At 49.0% G+C, this 15,735-nt stretch overlaps 8 protein-coding genes across 8 annotated transcripts; 5 read left to right on the top strand and 3 right to left on the bottom strand.

Moving 5' to 3' along the window:
- Positions 1-1,149: 1,149 nt before the first annotated feature.
- Positions 1,150-2,069, top strand: FMAN_11701 (uncharacterized protein; the record flags this gene model as incomplete). Its single annotated transcript, XM_041834548.1, has 2 exons — positions 1,150-1,564; positions 1,642-2,069. The coding sequence occupies 2 exons, from the start codon at positions 1,150-1,152 to the stop codon at positions 2,067-2,069; spliced, it is 843 nt and encodes a 280-aa protein (XP_041684801.1).
- A 487-nt stretch (positions 2,070-2,556) lies between these two features.
- Positions 2,557-3,789, top strand: FMAN_11700 (putative acetyl-CoA C-acyltransferase precursor; the record flags this gene model as incomplete). Its single annotated transcript, XM_041834547.1, has 1 exon — positions 2,557-3,789. One exon carries the CDS (start codon positions 2,557-2,559, stop codon positions 3,787-3,789), a length of 1,233 nt encoding a protein of 410 aa, XP_041684800.1.
- Positions 3,790-4,376: 587 nt separating this feature from the next.
- On the top strand, positions 4,377-5,824 carry FMAN_16159 (uncharacterized protein; the record flags this gene model as incomplete). The annotated part of the gene is made up of 7 exons (XM_041834546.1): positions 4,377-4,656; positions 4,709-4,881; positions 4,926-4,993; positions 5,041-5,176; positions 5,236-5,248; positions 5,298-5,372; positions 5,424-5,824. 7 exons carry the CDS (start codon positions 4,377-4,379, stop codon positions 5,822-5,824), a joined length of 1,146 nt encoding a protein of 381 aa, XP_041684799.1.
- Positions 5,825-6,256: 432 nt separating this feature from the next.
- On the bottom strand, positions 6,257-6,972 carry FMAN_11699 (uncharacterized protein; the record flags this gene model as incomplete). The annotated part of the gene is made up of 3 exons (XM_041834545.1): positions 6,257-6,306; positions 6,377-6,422; positions 6,484-6,972. 3 exons carry the CDS (start codon positions 6,970-6,972, stop codon positions 6,257-6,259), a joined length of 585 nt encoding a protein of 194 aa, XP_041684798.1.
- Positions 6,973-7,318: 346 nt separating this feature from the next.
- On the top strand, positions 7,319-9,720 carry FMAN_11698 (uncharacterized protein; the record flags this gene model as incomplete). Its single annotated transcript, XM_041834544.1, has 6 exons — positions 7,319-7,429; positions 7,514-8,201; positions 8,262-8,628; positions 8,683-8,750; positions 8,800-9,118; positions 9,171-9,720. The coding sequence occupies 6 exons, from the start codon at positions 7,319-7,321 to the stop codon at positions 9,718-9,720; spliced, it is 2,103 nt and encodes a 700-aa protein (XP_041684797.1).
- A 221-nt stretch (positions 9,721-9,941) lies between these two features.
- Positions 9,942-11,065, bottom strand: FMAN_11697 (uncharacterized protein; the record flags this gene model as incomplete). Its single annotated transcript, XM_041834543.1, has 6 exons — positions 9,942-10,019; positions 10,075-10,142; positions 10,195-10,428; positions 10,481-10,648; positions 10,707-10,937; positions 10,993-11,065. 6 exons carry the CDS (start codon positions 11,063-11,065, stop codon positions 9,942-9,944), a joined length of 852 nt encoding a protein of 283 aa, XP_041684796.1.
- An 803-nt stretch (positions 11,066-11,868) lies between these two features.
- FMAN_11696 (uncharacterized protein) lies at positions 11,869-12,820 on the bottom strand (the record flags this gene model as incomplete). The annotated part of the gene is made up of 4 exons (XM_041834542.1): positions 11,869-11,933; positions 11,983-12,150; positions 12,204-12,483; positions 12,536-12,820. 4 exons carry the CDS (start codon positions 12,818-12,820, stop codon positions 11,869-11,871), a joined length of 798 nt encoding a protein of 265 aa, XP_041684795.1.
- A 430-nt stretch (positions 12,821-13,250) lies between these two features.
- FMAN_11695 (uncharacterized protein) lies at positions 13,251-15,231 on the top strand (the record flags this gene model as incomplete). Its single annotated transcript, XM_041834540.1, has 9 exons — positions 13,251-13,418; positions 13,471-13,633; positions 13,687-13,973; positions 14,034-14,114; positions 14,168-14,388; positions 14,447-14,604; positions 14,658-14,865; positions 14,917-15,050; positions 15,104-15,231. 9 exons carry the CDS (start codon positions 13,251-13,253, stop codon positions 15,229-15,231), a joined length of 1,548 nt encoding a protein of 515 aa, XP_041684794.1.
- Between the last annotated feature and the right edge of the window lie 504 nt (positions 15,232-15,735).

The raw sequence follows: 15,735 nt of genomic DNA, 5'->3' as shown, positions 1-15,735 counted from the left end.
CCTGAAGGCCATGATCCCCCCCTCATGACAATAATAGTCAACATAATGGAAAAAGCTAAAGCAGGCCTAGTGCGAATGAGCTCGAGAAGGTATCACAAGCAGGGAATATATTCTCGTGGTATCCTCCCCCGTTTGAAGTGATCCATCACTCTTCCATCACCAAGTCAGCTACGAGCAGGTTGCACATTGGCCAATGAAATTGTTTTCTAACTCCGCTAATCTCATCTCACAGCCCTCCGTCCTCTCCAACGCGGTTGTTGGTTTACCGTCAAAGCAACACGTCCTCGAGGAGAATTAAGTCAATGACCTCATAGTCTCATCACGCCCGCTACACTCCACGAAGCTCGTGACCTTGATGCTCTATTCAACGTTGAAGTCACTCTCGCTTCTCAGCTTCGGGTGATGATTGCCCTGACGAGACTTTTCAAGATCAATTGATCCTGGCAACATCTTCTCGGAAAGTTGGTAGACAGCGATCACCAACATACGTGACGATTTCCCAACATCGCGGCTCGTCCTGTCCGCTACGCCACCCAGGTACTAGGCAGGCAGTCCACTGCTGCCAAGCTGATCAAAACACAAGATTCTATCAAGATTCATCAAAAAGCCATTCTAGAACTCGAGTACGCCACATCGAATACTTTGTAAATCAGGCTTGATGTCAACTTTTGTGCTGAGGCATTGACGTTGCTGGTCTGTCGATGACGGCCAAAGTCCGCGGAAGGTCGCCGTGATGAATGATCTTCTTGCCCCAACTCCATTGGCGTCCCCAGAACGAATTTGGTCAAGCGCATGAGAAAAACTGTAGATGTGAGAGTGAGACCATACATGAGAGACCGGGCATTCCCCGCGGTGCCTCTTATCTTGTTTTTTGTAAGCGAAGCAACCCCATGGGGAACAATCGCAACGCTCATCCTACCCCACGAACTGACAAAAGGAGGTGTTGAATGAACAGCCCATCGCAGATCCGATGTTTATGAACCGCCAGTTTGTGGATTATCTATATATCACGACCCAAACGCCACCAGGGCTCCCCCCAGCAGCGTTCTGAGGAGCCCAACTTGACTTGCTCTTAATCTTGCCATGAAAGTGTCATTCCCACTAACTCTGACCCTCCTTCAGACCACCGCCATCACAGACGCTTCAATCATGAATCCTCCTTCACCACCTCTATCAATTGCCAAGAGGGCAGCCAACGTCTCCTGTGGCGCTGACCCAAGAATGCCGGCCGGCGCTTGGGATTCACATCTTCACATCATGGACCCCGTGCGTTATCCTCCAGTCGAAAACATTCCCTACAAGCCCGCTGTTCATAATCTTTGGGAGAACGCGATCTTTGAGAACAGCATCGGGTGCGACCATGTCTTCTTCGTTCAGACCGCAACGCATGGATATGATTTGACCCTCATGATGGACTCTATGCGTGCGGTTGGGAATCAACGAGCCCTAGGTCTTGCGTTGTTTGACCCACACACCACTTCACATGAGCATATTCGCAGATGGGATAGCGAGGGTGTTCGCGCTGTACGCGTCAATCTCGTGAGCTCAAGAGCCAGATCAACAAGTACGTCGATCTTATCAAGCCTTTCGATTGGGTTCTTCAGCTGTACACCAAGATGGAGCGTATTGCCGAGCTGGAAGATTTCTTGCCCGCTCTTGGCGTGCGCGTTGTTTTTGATCACTATGGCGACCCAAGTCTTCCCAAGTCAACGGGTCCTGTGAACCCCTACGACATCAAGGGCTTCCAATCTCTGATCCGCCTTTTGAAGACTGGGACGACTTGGGTCAAGATATCTGGCGCATACCGCCTCAGCCATCTTGATTCTGATGTCTGGGAGGATCTCGACCCTGTCACGTTGGAGCTCTTTGAGCAAGCCCCGAAGCGAGTTGTGTTTGGCTCAGACTGGCCTCACACACGATTTGAAGGTTTAGACGTTAGGCCTTGGGTGTCTCACTTGCTGGATCTCACGGAAGGAAAGCAATGGCTCCGGGAGAGACTCTTCAGGGATAATGCTTTGGAGCTTTGGGGAGTGAATGAGACGCAGAGTACCTGTCATGGAGACAGATGACATGTATGATGATCAAAAAATGGTCTATAAGGCTCTCTATTATTTTTTAATAATATGAGCGGAAATTAACAAGTATCAAGTCCATCGATTGGATAAATAGTGAGCAGCTCGTTAGCCACCATGTTGCCAAGTGTTCACCATCCAGACCAGTCTCTTCATCTAGTGTAGCAAATTACAACTGTGCCAACATAGGAGCATGGGGATACCCTGGAGTGATCCGAAATGCGCCTCAGAGAATATTTACTAGAATGTCGCAAAAGTTGAACTGCTTTAGTACGGCATTTGAGGCTGCTGACGTTCATCATGCCCACGGAATCTGGCCGTGGAACATCCCCGAAAGAAAGTGGCCCTTTCGTAGAGAAGCGATTCCACGGACTGAGCATACTTTCTAACGGTAGATAAATTGTAATCTGCAGCTTGCCAAGACACGAACTTCGAATAACGCAGTATCTCTGTCAAGGTGCCAAAGAGATCTACTTCACCAGCCATGTTTCCGTCGAGAGGTATCATTTCCATACTTGTCAAGGCTCCCAGCGACGTTGTAATTTTGTCCTCACTGCGCACGCCAATATGTCGTGCGAATAGAGGATCCCTCAACAATGCATTCCCCGAAGAGCTTCTTGCCTCTGTGCTCAAAGCAACGATCGACAGAGTACCCAACCTCGACCCGTCATTCATAGAAGATGTCGCTGTTGGTGTAGTATTGTCTGAGCTTGGAGGCTCTAAAGCTGCGCGCATGGCTATGAACCACGTTGGTTACCCAAATACCACGTCCCTCTATACTATCAATCGGGCGTGCTCTTCGTCACTCCATGCAATCTCGTCCATCGCTTCTCAGATTCGAACAGGGATGATCTCCGTGGGAATTGGAGCGGGTATGGAAAGTATGACGCGGAACTACGGGAGCCGAGCTATCCCAACTGACCTCTGGCCCGCTCTCCGAGAGTCCCCGGTGAAAGATGCCCTGGACTGCATTCTTCCAATGGGCATTACCTCCGAAAATGTCGCCGAGCGATACGGCATCTCACGGGAGGATCAAGATACTTTTGCAGTTAGCAGTCACCTAAAGGCAGCAAAAGCACAAGCATCTGGACGTTTCTTGGATGAGATTGTCCCGTTTACGCAAAAGATCCTTGACGGAACAGAAGAGGTTGTCGTCGATACGGATGATGGCATCCGACCCCAGGCAAGTTTAGAAGACCTAGCAAAGTTGAAGCCGGCCTTCAGAGAGAAAGGCACCTCCACCGCTGGCAACTCATCTCAAGTCTCAGACGGCGCCGCCGCAACGCTCCTCATGAGACGCAGCACGGCAAATGAACTTGGCCTGGCTGGCAACGTCATAGGGAAGTTTGTTTCTGCAGTCACAGTAGGCTGTGCACCAGACGAGATGGGTGTCGGGCCGGCGATTGCGATTCCAAAGCTACTGGAGAGCACTGGCCTCACGAAGGATGATATTCAGAGATGGGAAATCAACGAGGCCTTTGCGAGCCAGGCAATCTATTGCCTAAGAAAACTAGATCTCGAAAGGGCGTACCAGGATAATAAGGTCAACCCGGATGGAGGTGCTATTGCTCTAGGGCATCCGCTGGGTGCTACAGGGGCAAGACTGGCCAGCACGCTACTACATGGCTTGGGGCGACCCGATGGCGGTGAGCTGGGGGTTGTTAGCATGTGTATTGGAACTGGTATGGGTATGGCCGGATTGTTCGTACGAGAATGAATAGCCTCTGGAAATGAACAATTGAACTGAATAGAAGCTTCCCATATGAAGTCTGGCTCGGAGCTGTCAGGATAATGGTATAACTAACAAGTATGTTATGAACGCCGTGCTGAATTATTGGTCACATCTCCGTCTGCGGCATCAACCGTTTTCTCCGCAAGACCCTACCCTCAATTCGCAATCTATTGGCCAGAGGCCTCCATCCTCCAAAACCAAGCTTTCTGCATTGCTGTAATTTCTAGTTGTCGCCCAGCCTACCTAATTTGGGTCGTAAAGTGGTTTCACCGCTACCCGCCGCGGGCAAGTCCCGCGCTCAGTGACCGACACCACTCAGGCACCCTGTAATGAGCCCCAACTCAAGAAATTAGTCATAGGATTTGGCGGGGATACACGCTACAACCACAGACCAAGAACACGGGGAAAGCCCTGGGATCGACATTGAGAAAACGAGCTTGATGCCCCACGATCTGGGGTAGCTGCGCTCAGAAGTATATAAGCCAGGCCAACGAGTCTCGCTGAGATGGCAATCAAGCAAGAGAGCACTTCGATTGCAAAGGAACATAGAATTTGCTCGCGATCTTTTCATCATGCCCGCAATTGAGTTCGCCAACTCCTACGGGAGCTCTGTACACCACCTTGTATCAGGCTCTTATACCAACAAAACACTCTTCCTCCTTGCCTTCGACACCATTGCTAAGACATTGACTCTGAACGCCACTGTTCCAGGGTTTGGCCTTCATCAATTTGTCACAAGTAATGCTGCGAAAGACCGCGTCTATGCCACTGCCATGAGCGAGCCTCCTCAGCTGTTCTCGTGGTCGGTTGACGAGAATTATCAGTTTACCCATCTTGACACGGTCAATATCAGTAAGTCAAGGGTACAAAACATGTTGAAGCTTCTTTTGCTGATTAATAAAAGCCTCTTCGTCTTGTTACTTCTCGGATGATGGCAACCTGGCTTTCTCTTCTGGTGGCTCAACTGCTGCCATCCATGCCCTTACTGAGAATGGTGCTATCGGTGAGCAGATTCAGGAGCTCTACATGGTACCAGAGGAGGAAATCAAGAATGTGAACAAGACAAGAGCGGCTGTGGTAAGTTCACATAGTACTTTCGTCTCGTTTGCTAGTGCTCACAGATATCCAAGCTCTATGGTGCTCATGCCTTTGACATCAACGTCAACAGAAAGGGCTTTGTCCCTCATTTGTAAGTACCCAACCTCCGCTACAGATGATATGACTAACTCTAAGCAGGGGAATGAACTCCATCTTTATGTACGACATTGCGGAAAACGGCACTGCTACGCCTTTGTCGATCAACCTAAGTCCAACTGAGGGTGATGGACCACGAAACTCCTATTCTAGCAAGGATGGAAAGCTTCTCTACGTGGTGAGTCACTTTGAGGGTGAGGATAAGAAACGACAACGAAGAATGACACCATGCATCAGATGGCCGAACACAGTAAGCTCAAATGAATACTTTCACATGAATTCCCTCACTAACCTTGCAGATCAATGGATGGATGTCTATAGAGTGCTTGGCACACGTCTCGAACATCTCCAGAGGGCAAGTGTCATTCCTGATGGTGAGTAAATCCATCGAATTCCGAATCCGTAGTTATCTCTAACAACTGAAGATGTGCGAGGCGTTTATACTTTCCGCAGCAACACTGTCCAGATGTCCCGGGACGGCAAATATCTCTTCACCAGTACTCGCAGCTGGAACAACACAGAAGCAAATGGCTACGTCGCGGCATTCGCCCTTAACGAAGACGGACTATTGAAGAGCGAGGAAGCGGTGGCTTTCTACGAGGCGTCTGTTACTCTTGGTTCTGCGGGCGGTCTCCGAGTTGCTCCTTGGCAAGACGGAACTAACAGTGATCCCAACGGTATCACGGACTACATGTATCTCAGTGATACTTCTGAGGGCTGGATGTTCATTCTTGGTTGGAATCCTTCGAACCATACTCTTGATGTTGTGGCTTCGCTACGTTATCCTGATAACAGCACGCCTTACGAAGCTACCTGGCTTGATTAGATCTATGGAGCTCTGACGTGGGTAAAGGATTCTGTAAGTAGTTCTATACCCTCATTTCTCTAGTAGCGTCATAGAGCCAACACAGCCTCAGCTTCATGCAATAGCGGGCAACAGGGATGTAATACTTGATGTATGATGAGTGACGTATGGCGAGCAAGATTGGAAGAAATTTCGTTCTTGCTGTGAAATGCCATCTTTCTTCCTCCGCCAGGCTAAACATGGATTTGTAGTCGATAGTCCAACGTATCGAGATTGAAATTATCACGGGCTATCTGAACCGAACCATCATATCAAGTGGGATTTCTACGCTCAGCTAAGGGGCACAAAAGCCGTTACAGCATATGAGCAGCTTATAGCCCACTAGCGACGTTGATCACAGAAATCGTCCGCTGACTCTCTATATTTATTTATTCATCTTGGCTCCGCTAATGTCTACACTTGCTTTGCTAGAGGTTCTGGAACAGTCTTGTTTCTCTCACCAACTGATATTTGCGTTAGTCGAAGCTGGCAATGGATTGATGCTGAGGTGAAGGAACAGTTCAAAGTACGTACCATCTAATGCTACAAGAAAACGGCTGACACAGTTATAACATGCAACCTGGAAAGTCTTGTCAGTATCTCTGAGAAAAGGGTTACTTACTTCGATAGGATACACTTACTGTTGCGACAACCTCAACTACCTCTTGATCGCTGGCAAGCGACTTAAGCCACTCAAATGTCTCATCCTTGACCTGAACATTCCTCGTCATCTCATCAGCCACGACACAAACAGCCCATTTTTTCTCATTGAGGCCTTCTGGTCTCTCAATCCGCGACAAAACCCCCTCCTTCATGATCTCGTTCATCGACTCTGATGAGAGACCGCTATTGATAGCCAAGGGCGCATGGTGCATCCACTCATACCAAGCCCTGTTCACGACGGCAATGCGGCAGATGGCAAGTTCTCGCAGATCATCTGCCAATGACGTCTTTGTGCGGACGGCGCCGACGAAAGTGTTCCAGCCAGCGGCGACGTGAGGGGAATGCAGTAGTGCCAAATCGAGGGGTTGTATGGGGCGGGGATGACGGCGGGCCGCAATTGCAGCGACGATTGCCTCTTCTTCTGGGGAAGAAGTCGGAGGAGGATTAGGGATGTAAGGGACTCTCATTGTGGGTATTGAAACAGAAGATGTGTGGTATCGTCGAAAACTCAGAGTCAGAATCATGGCAATGACACTGTAAATGATATATGTCATCGTATATCTCCATTACCATCACTTACCTTCTTCCAAGGCTCTTCAATTCCCTGCCCGCATTCCCCGCACACTCCGTGGTAACTCGCCGCGGAGACTGCCCGGGCCAATTACGTTGGTCATCCACATCAGTAGCCGTCAAGTTCAGACTCGACAATAATCCCCCAGCTTTCGGATTTTCACCGTAAGCCAATTCTTCACTTCTCTCTCCGTGATCCGAGCTTATCAGAAAATCGGTTGTTATCTCTTTTGCCCTGGAAACATGGAGACCAATGACGAGCAAGGACAGGGACAGAGCTCCGCTCGCTCCAAGAAACAGCGGATGTCTCGCAAATATCGAGGATTGACATGTGCTAATTGCCGTGCAAAGAAGGTCAGAACGCTGTCTATTTTCCATTTTTTATTTCTCATTGAATATTAGATTTCGATACGCTTGCTGACTTCATTGGTAATGTAGGTTCGATGTGAAGGGAGTCAACCGACCTGTAAAACATGCGAGGTCTACCATGTCGAATGTCGCTACGACAAACCCCCACCGCTGTCGCAAGTTGTTGCCATGGCGCGCAAGCTTCAAGAAGCGGAGAAGACGATTGAGCGCCTTCAGGGTGGTGACCGCTCCATCAATCATCAGAACATAGGAGCTTCCATTGCCGAGAGTGTAGCGCCGGCTCCAAGCTCCTTCGCTACTGAGGATTTATCAGCACGATTGCCCATGTCATCGGGACACAACATAGAGCCTATAGTGCTGGAAACCTCGCCTGCCACACACCAAAGCCGCCTCCAAGATCCTCCTCAACCAGCCGCAACTATCGACGGCACACCGCAAGACGGTTTAGCTATAGATCTCAGCGTGGATGAACATGGCAAGATATGCTATTACGGCCCAACATCTGCTGTCCATGAGCCTCTGGGTCTCGCATCACCATCTACAAACTCAATGAGTCGTGGGGACGGATCTAAGAGGACTGATGTCCGCGCTTACCTAGTATCGCGAGCTCGAGAATCGACTATCTGGGAGGAGTTTGCTCTTGGAAATGCGTCACTCCAACTTGGGTTGCCGCGACAAATTATGGCAAAGCTTCTTCATCTGCACTGGACCTGGGTTGCTCCGATGTTTATGTGGGTGTACAGGCCGGCATTCATGCGTACGTATCTTGGACTGCTACAACACGACTCACATCTTGACTAATGTCCTGCGCCTCCAGGTGACATGACGACCGGCGGCCGTTACTACTCCGAACTTCTCCTCCTCGTGTTATGCGCTCATGCCTCGAAATACTACGACAGTAACCATGCGCAACTACTCTTCTCCCGTGTTCGATTCCTCCTCGGTGACGAGATACAAAAGCCTAGTTCTATACCCACTATCCAAGCTCTTTTGCAATTGAGTGCTCGGGAACTCGCTCAAGGATCCATCTCCCAGGCATGGCTGTATAGTGGGATGGCGTTCAGAATGTCTGCCGACCTTGGATTGCAGCATAATGGGCCCGACATAGCGGACCTCAAGGGACTAGACCCAGTAGACTTGGAGATTCGGAAGAGGTTATTCTGGAGCTGCTATTTCTGGGACAAGTGAGCGACCCATTTGAAGACTTATGCATGGTATTTGCTTACATGGACCTGCAGAGCTATCAGCCTTTACACAGGGAGACTTCCAGCAGTGACCGAGCTACCGCAAAGCCCCATTGACTTCAGTATGCGCCCCAAGCCAATTAAGCCATTCCATTCTGATATTATGTGCAGTGGATGACTCCGCAGAGTCCGATGTATGGTCACCTTACTATGAAGACACTTCACCACTTACTCGACTAGCACCGAGCCAATACCCCGTGATGAAAAGTCATGCTGTGTCATGCTTCGCAAACTCGTGTAAACTTTCTGTCATCATCAATGATATAATTGTACAGCTCTACTCAAAACGAAGCAGAGCTATAACTGAGTCGTCGCTGAATGATATCAAAACACGTCTGGAGACATGGCGTGCTGAGTCACCAGTGCATCTGCGTTATGACCCAGAGTATCTACCAACCATATGTCCGCCTCCTCATATCATCTCCCAGAAGTAAGCTCCCAACCTCCACATTGCTTAATGTTGTGTTGCTGACTTTGGATAGTCTCCTATACTTCACCACGGTCATCCTCGCCCATCGTCCATTCTGGTCAGCACCAGCTTACTATCAAGTCTGCATGAGCGCAGCACTGAGTATGGAGAAGCTCCTCCTGATGCTTGAATCAACCTTTGGATTCGAGAACATTACGTATCTTATGGGCTATTGCATCTACACTGGGGCTTCAGCTGTGCTCGAAGATGCAAAGAACAACGATGGAGCAACACATCCCACCATGCAGACCTTTCTCAGAGCCCTCAATCGTGGCATGGCCAAGTGTCCGCTTCTTGAGCGCAGCTTGCACATCATTATTAAAGGGTTGAAGCGAACTCCAGTTCAACGGTCAGCACCCGATCAATCGTTGTCCGATAACACGGTCACTGCTACCATGAATAGCTACATCCCAGCCTTCCCGTATCTTGACCCCGTAAGCCCGAATGACTTTGACATGGATGCATACTTGAATAGTATGAGCATGGATGCGATGGCGTCGTTGGATTGTTACCCAGAGCTACAGATTGATCTTGATGAAATGATGAGGCATGCACCGAATTAGGCATTGTTGAGCGGTTTTTAACGCCTGTAAGGACCTCATACGTGGCGTCCAACATGATGAGAAATGTATTCTCTTTTGAAAGAAGTATTCGCGTCGTTGAGGGTGTACGCACACTGTTATAATCCCAAGTTATACGGATGACTTGAACAAACAGCTTTTTTTGGTTCTAAAGTTGTACAGTTTACAGTGATGTTTTTAACGGTATCTCGTCAATGTCAAGGCTAGTTCTGTATACCAGTATTGGCCTCAGCTAGAGTATCCGCCTTAAGAGCTGGTCTATCGGCCTTTCCGGCAGTAGTCTGTGGCAAAGTATCAGTTGCGATCTACCTTATGGAATGAAGAATGGCTACTTACGCCTCCATCAACGGGCATGATCAGACCTGTGATCCAGCCGGCTTCCTTGCTAGCCAAGAACAAGATAGCTATACGACCTTAGTATAAGTCCTGAGGATCCAAGCGTTTGGGCTGACTTACCATAGCCAACATCCCAGCCAGTTCCCTCTTTCTTCATCAAGTTCTGGTTGATTCTTGCTTGTCTCATCTCATCTGTCATCCCGCGCCCTCTTGTCATTGGAGTAAACACCATGCCAGGCGCGACACAGTTGACGCGGATACTCTCACGACCATGATGAGCTGCCATGGCTCGTGTCATCTGGATGATGGCACCCTTGGTGGTAGGGTACAGCAAGCTCGGGTTACCGCCGAGTACTACAGCACCCTGTTAGCTTGGATACGTTGGGGATGAACTAAGGGTACTTACATCCACTAACTGATGACATGTTGACGATAGATCCACGTCCCTGCTTCCTCATCTCAGGAATTGCATATCGGCTCATCATGACCATGCTTGTGACGTTGATGCGGAAGTCTCTGTCCCAAGCATCGAGGTTTATTGTTGTGGCGTCACCCATTGCACCGCCAACGCCAACTATTTTCGCTTGTCAGTACATGTCTCTGGATTTAATTACGAAGCCAATTCAACCTACCAATATTGACAAGGATCTGAAGAGCGCCCCATAGTTCAACAGTCTTGTCGATAGCATTCTTGCATGATTCTTCACTTGTGACATCCGCCTGGATCACCTCAGAAATACCGCCCTCCTCATCAATCATGCGCTTGGTCTCCTTCGCCCAGTCCACATTGAAGTCCACGAGAGCGACCTTGGCGCCATGGCGTGCGAGGAGGATGGCAGCCGCGCGACCATTGCCAATCTCGCCTTTACAGGGGGTTAGTGTAACGGGGACAAGAATTGGGGTGTATCTTGAACTCACCATCCATGCGGGAGCCTGCGCCCGTGACGATTGCCACATCTCCAGTGAAGTCGAAGGCTCGAGGTGGTGCCATTGTGGAATAACTGAGTTGATGAAGTTGTTTTGACAAAATGTTGACTTTTACAATTGATGATTCACGTCCCAAAACTATACTACAACAAGTTCATATACCTCACGAGATTAAGCATCGAAGAATAAATATTATTCACTCTTCAGCCAAATATTGAGAGATCGTCACTCGCCGCGGCCAATTGCCACTCTCTACCCATCCAGCTTCCGGGCACTGGGCGCGGGCAATCACCGAAACCCCCGGTTTCTGCGCTATTGAATACACCGTCACGAGGGCCACGGTGTGCGGGGAAATAATGGGGATGCCCAAACTCGGGCTTCCACTGGAATCTCACCTGTCAATTGAGACCAGTCTCAATTCCATACTCGCCAAGCCTATCGGCTCTGCGGCTCTTAGTGGCCTGCAGTAGGATGGTCTGATCACCAGACTGAGACACCACGGCATTGGCATGAATCCTTCTCATGGCACTCGCTGGTCGTCACTGTGTTTAGCACACCAATTCGTTGGTCGTTGGAATCGGTGCAACAGGCCAAGCTGTATCGACTATAATTGTTATGCTAGCTAGGCGCCAAAGGATCGACTAGGCGAGAGGCCGCAAATCCCTTACCATTAAGTGAACGGGCAGATTGTAGGTAGCCACTACTGAACAGTAGGGGGACAGTTCTTGTGCAATACGTTCTTTGAACAACTTCAACACAGGAGAGATGACATGAGCCTAAATCGCCAATTGGATCTCGAGTGATGATATACAAGTCGACAAAGAATCTAATTTATAGCCCATCTTTCATCTAACCGTCTTACAAAAGCTATTGCGACAACCAATAATCGAACCATGCCACGATACCTGCCAGGCTCTGTTCCTTTACCCATCCTATTTCGTGTCAGCGGGTCTCAAGGTACGCCTCAAACATGGAACTGACGCTGGTAAGGATCTTTGGGATCACCTCTCAGAGCAAATCCGTGCTCAACACCAGAAAATACTTGATAGTGAAAGACCTTCTTGTTGGTCTGTAGAATATCCAGAGCTCGACGTCGAGAAGGCACATCAAACGTGTGGTCAACTTCCGAGCATGAGAGAAATAGAGGCTCTATAAAAGATTAGCAAGACTGAGAGAGGGCTACGAAAGAAAGAAGAGTGTACTCTTGAGATCTGTAAAATGATGTTCCTTGAGGAACGCTGGGTGAGCAAAAGCGCCAACTGTTACCGTATCACCTTTCAGCTCATTGCACACGTAAGGCGCTCCGAAGCAGTAGCCGACACACGCAAACTTTGATGTATTTGTTCCGTAGCTCTTCTTGACGGCGGCCACCCATTTGGGAACAGCGACATCCGCAAAGGCAGTGTGCTTGCACTTCCAGGCTTCGTAGTCAAAGTCAGGATTTTGGGTATGCCGGTCTTTGCGATGCTTCCAAACAGGGTCCTGTGTCATCGTTAGTCTCTGATCTAAGCGCTGTACGTCTGCCTCGACTTACCCCACGAAAGTAGTCGAGGCCCAAGACTAGATAGCCTGCATCTGCGAAAGCATCCATGACTAACAGCCCATTGGGGAACATGCCCCATACATCTGGAAAGTACAGTAGGATGTTTCCATTTTCTTTTTCTGGTGCTGGTTTTGAGATGTATGTTTCGACGTCTGCGATGATTTCCCAAGTCCCTCTTGACTCGCCCTCATGAATCGTGCCTTTGAGACAGCAGCTACCACTTGGTTTCGCCAGGTATGGCTCGCTGGTGGCTTGTTTCGATGATGACTGCCCCATAGTGTGATAAATTGATTATTTAAAAATACTTCAATGGGTGTTGGAAGATGCAAGGGCGTAGTTATTCGGAAAGTCCGTCCACGGTCTCATGCGAGCTGCTAGTTAACATTACACAATTCCATGTTTAATTAACGCCAGTGCGCTCTGAACAACCTCCATCGGTTTGCAGCCGCGGAGACTGGCCGTGGGGATACTCCAGTAGTTCACCGATGATACTCAATTGGCCAATGCCATGCGGAGTCGAACCAGGCCCCATGGGGTAAAGGCGGAGAAGTTGCATGCTACCCCAGGTTGTCCGGGTTTTTGCTTTACTTTGCGACCATGCGCTGGATAAATACTATCCAGCTTCCCCTTGTCCAGTCTCAGTCTTTAATCCATCCATCCCCCAACCTCTCTTGACTTGACTTGAGCATTAAGACTTTCAGCAGCAATGTCAGACACGCCTAAGCCTATCGTTGAGTCACCTCCTAGCGTCGAGGCCATTGAGGACTCAGAGCTCAAGGGCGGTCGTAACGACATGGGCGTTCATGATCGAGAGAATGCTGTTGGTTACAACGAGTACCTTGAAGCTCGCGACATCGAGTTCTCAGATACTGAGGTCGGGTGAACACTCCTGGGATACACTACTGCGTTCGCTGACAAATCTATAGGCAAAGAAGCTGCGATGGAAACTCGATCTTGTTATCCTCCCTATGTTCCTCATCACTCAAGCGCTTCAATTCATGGATAAAACCTCTCTCAACTATGCCAACCTCTTCGGATATCAGGACGCTCTTGGCCTCAAAGGCAATCAATTCAACTACCTCTCTGCAAGTCAGTGTTCTTCGCCTCCTCTCGTACGGTCGATTGTTAATACAGAGATACAGTGGTCTATGCTGGTTATTTCTTTGGCCAATACCCTTGCGGTTGGCTCATTGGTCGCTTCCCTGCGCAAAAGGTCATGGCTATCAGCGTCTTCCTGTGGGGTCTCATGGTCATCATCATGACTCAGAGCCGCGACTATTCGAGTGCTCTGGCAGTGCGGTTCATCATGGGTGTATTTGAGGCTGCTGTTACGCCTGGCTTGACACTCATGACTGGTTTCTGGTACACCCGACGAGAGATTCCACTTCGCCAGTGTATTTGGTACTCGTCTCTGGGTTGGGGTGGCATTGTAAGTCACAAACAGAGTCTGGCATCTAAAGTCTTCTCGCTAATGACTGGAAATATGTAGGTTGGTTCATACATCTCCATGGGAGTCTCCAAGCTTCCTGTCGACCTCAAGCCTGAGCGTTGGGAGCTGATATTCTACATCGTAAGTCATCATTACGTTTCAAGGCCCTTAGGACACGGTTAACATGTCAACAGCTGGGTGGCGCCACTTGTCTTTGGGCTTTTGTCATCTGGTTCCTCCTCCCCGATTCCCCTTCTAATGCACGATTTCTCAACCACCGCGAGCGGCTCATTGCAGTCAAAAGAGTCGCATCCAATGAAACGGGTATCAAGAATAAGGCATTCGATAAGGATCAGGTCGTCCTTGGCTTTACTGATCCCAAGACTCTTCTCCTCTTTACCTCGGTCTTTGCTGCGTAAGTAAAATCATTGCCACGACAAAGTGTTGGTCATTGACTAATAAATGATTTGCAGCGCCATCCCTAATGGTGTTGTCAATTCCTTCTCGACCATCATCATCCGCGACATGGGATTTAGCACCACGAGAACTACTCAACTGAAATCCGTTGGAGATGCTGTCCAGATCATCGGCTTGATTATTGGTGGCAGCATCATCCTCAATGTTCCCAACTGTTAGTCAAACCATCTTTAGGAAACACCCAGCCAGTCAGCTAACAATAACCAGCTCGTCTACTCACTGCTACGGTTGCCAACATTCTTTGCACAGTCTCCGCTGCTTGCATGGCCTACCTCCCCCGCGATAACACTTGGGGTCGACTTGTATGCTTCTGGCTGGTCAACACCCAGTCTGTTGGCTTCACTGTGTCTCTGACCACCATTTCCTCCAACATGGCTGGCTACACTCATAGATCTCTTGCTAGTGCTCTGGTCTTGTAAGTCTTTCATCATTGATCTTCTAAGGTCTGACTAACATACTGTGTCAGTACTGCATATTGCTGGGGCAACTTTGCTGGGCCCTTCGTCGTGAAGAAGTCCGAAGCTCCTCACTTCACTGGTGCCACTATTGGACTTCTAGTAGGTTACGCTATCAAGTTCTGTTGCCACCTGGGTCTTCTTGGTAAGTGGTCTAACGATTCAAGGCGAGAATTTCGGCTAACTCCTTGTGTTTAGTGTATATTTATCTTGTCAACAGACACCGTAACAAGACCTACGGCGAGCCCAATAAGGAGCGTAGTAACGAGGCTGGTATGAGGGATCAGACTGAGTTCGAGAACAAGGATTTCCGATATGTTCTGTAATTTCGGATCTGCTCGTGTTAGCAAACGGAAGCCTGAGACTTTGACAGATAGTTATATAGCAGAATGGAAATAGAATATGCCAATGATCCTTGCCTCATGTTTTACCCTCAACTCGCGACTTTGCTGGAATTTGCGAGACAAACTCACCGCTTGATAGAACAAGGCAAGCACCATAGATATGAACACTGCCATTGCCCATACCTTGCATCTATTTTCCAGGTACATAGAGGCACAGGACTAACTACCGTTGTAGTAGCTGTCCGGCCTCCTAACTGCCTTAATCATCGCCATGATTGTCTGGATGAATTGCAAGGCTGGTGAGATAAGGTTGACGGGTCAAAAGAGGCCTCAGCCTCCAGGCCATAAGGGTAAAGAACACCAAAAGAAAACACATACTGGCAAAATACTCGTTGCCCTTACTATTGCCTAGGATCTTGCTTTTGGTTGTAAGGCTTCAATCTCGTCTTTGATCAATATCGCACGGCCGGAAAACGATGTTCGCGG

Source organism: Fusarium mangiferae, assembly GCF_900044065.1.
Source record: "Fusarium mangiferae strain MRC7560 genome assembly, contig: FMAN_scaffold008, whole genome shotgun sequence".
NCBI classification, from domain to species: Eukaryota; Fungi; Ascomycota; class Sordariomycetes; order Hypocreales; family Nectriaceae; genus Fusarium; species Fusarium mangiferae.
The sequence above is the reverse complement of the archived record's forward strand: the minus strand, read 5'-3'. Positions and strand labels throughout refer to the sequence as shown.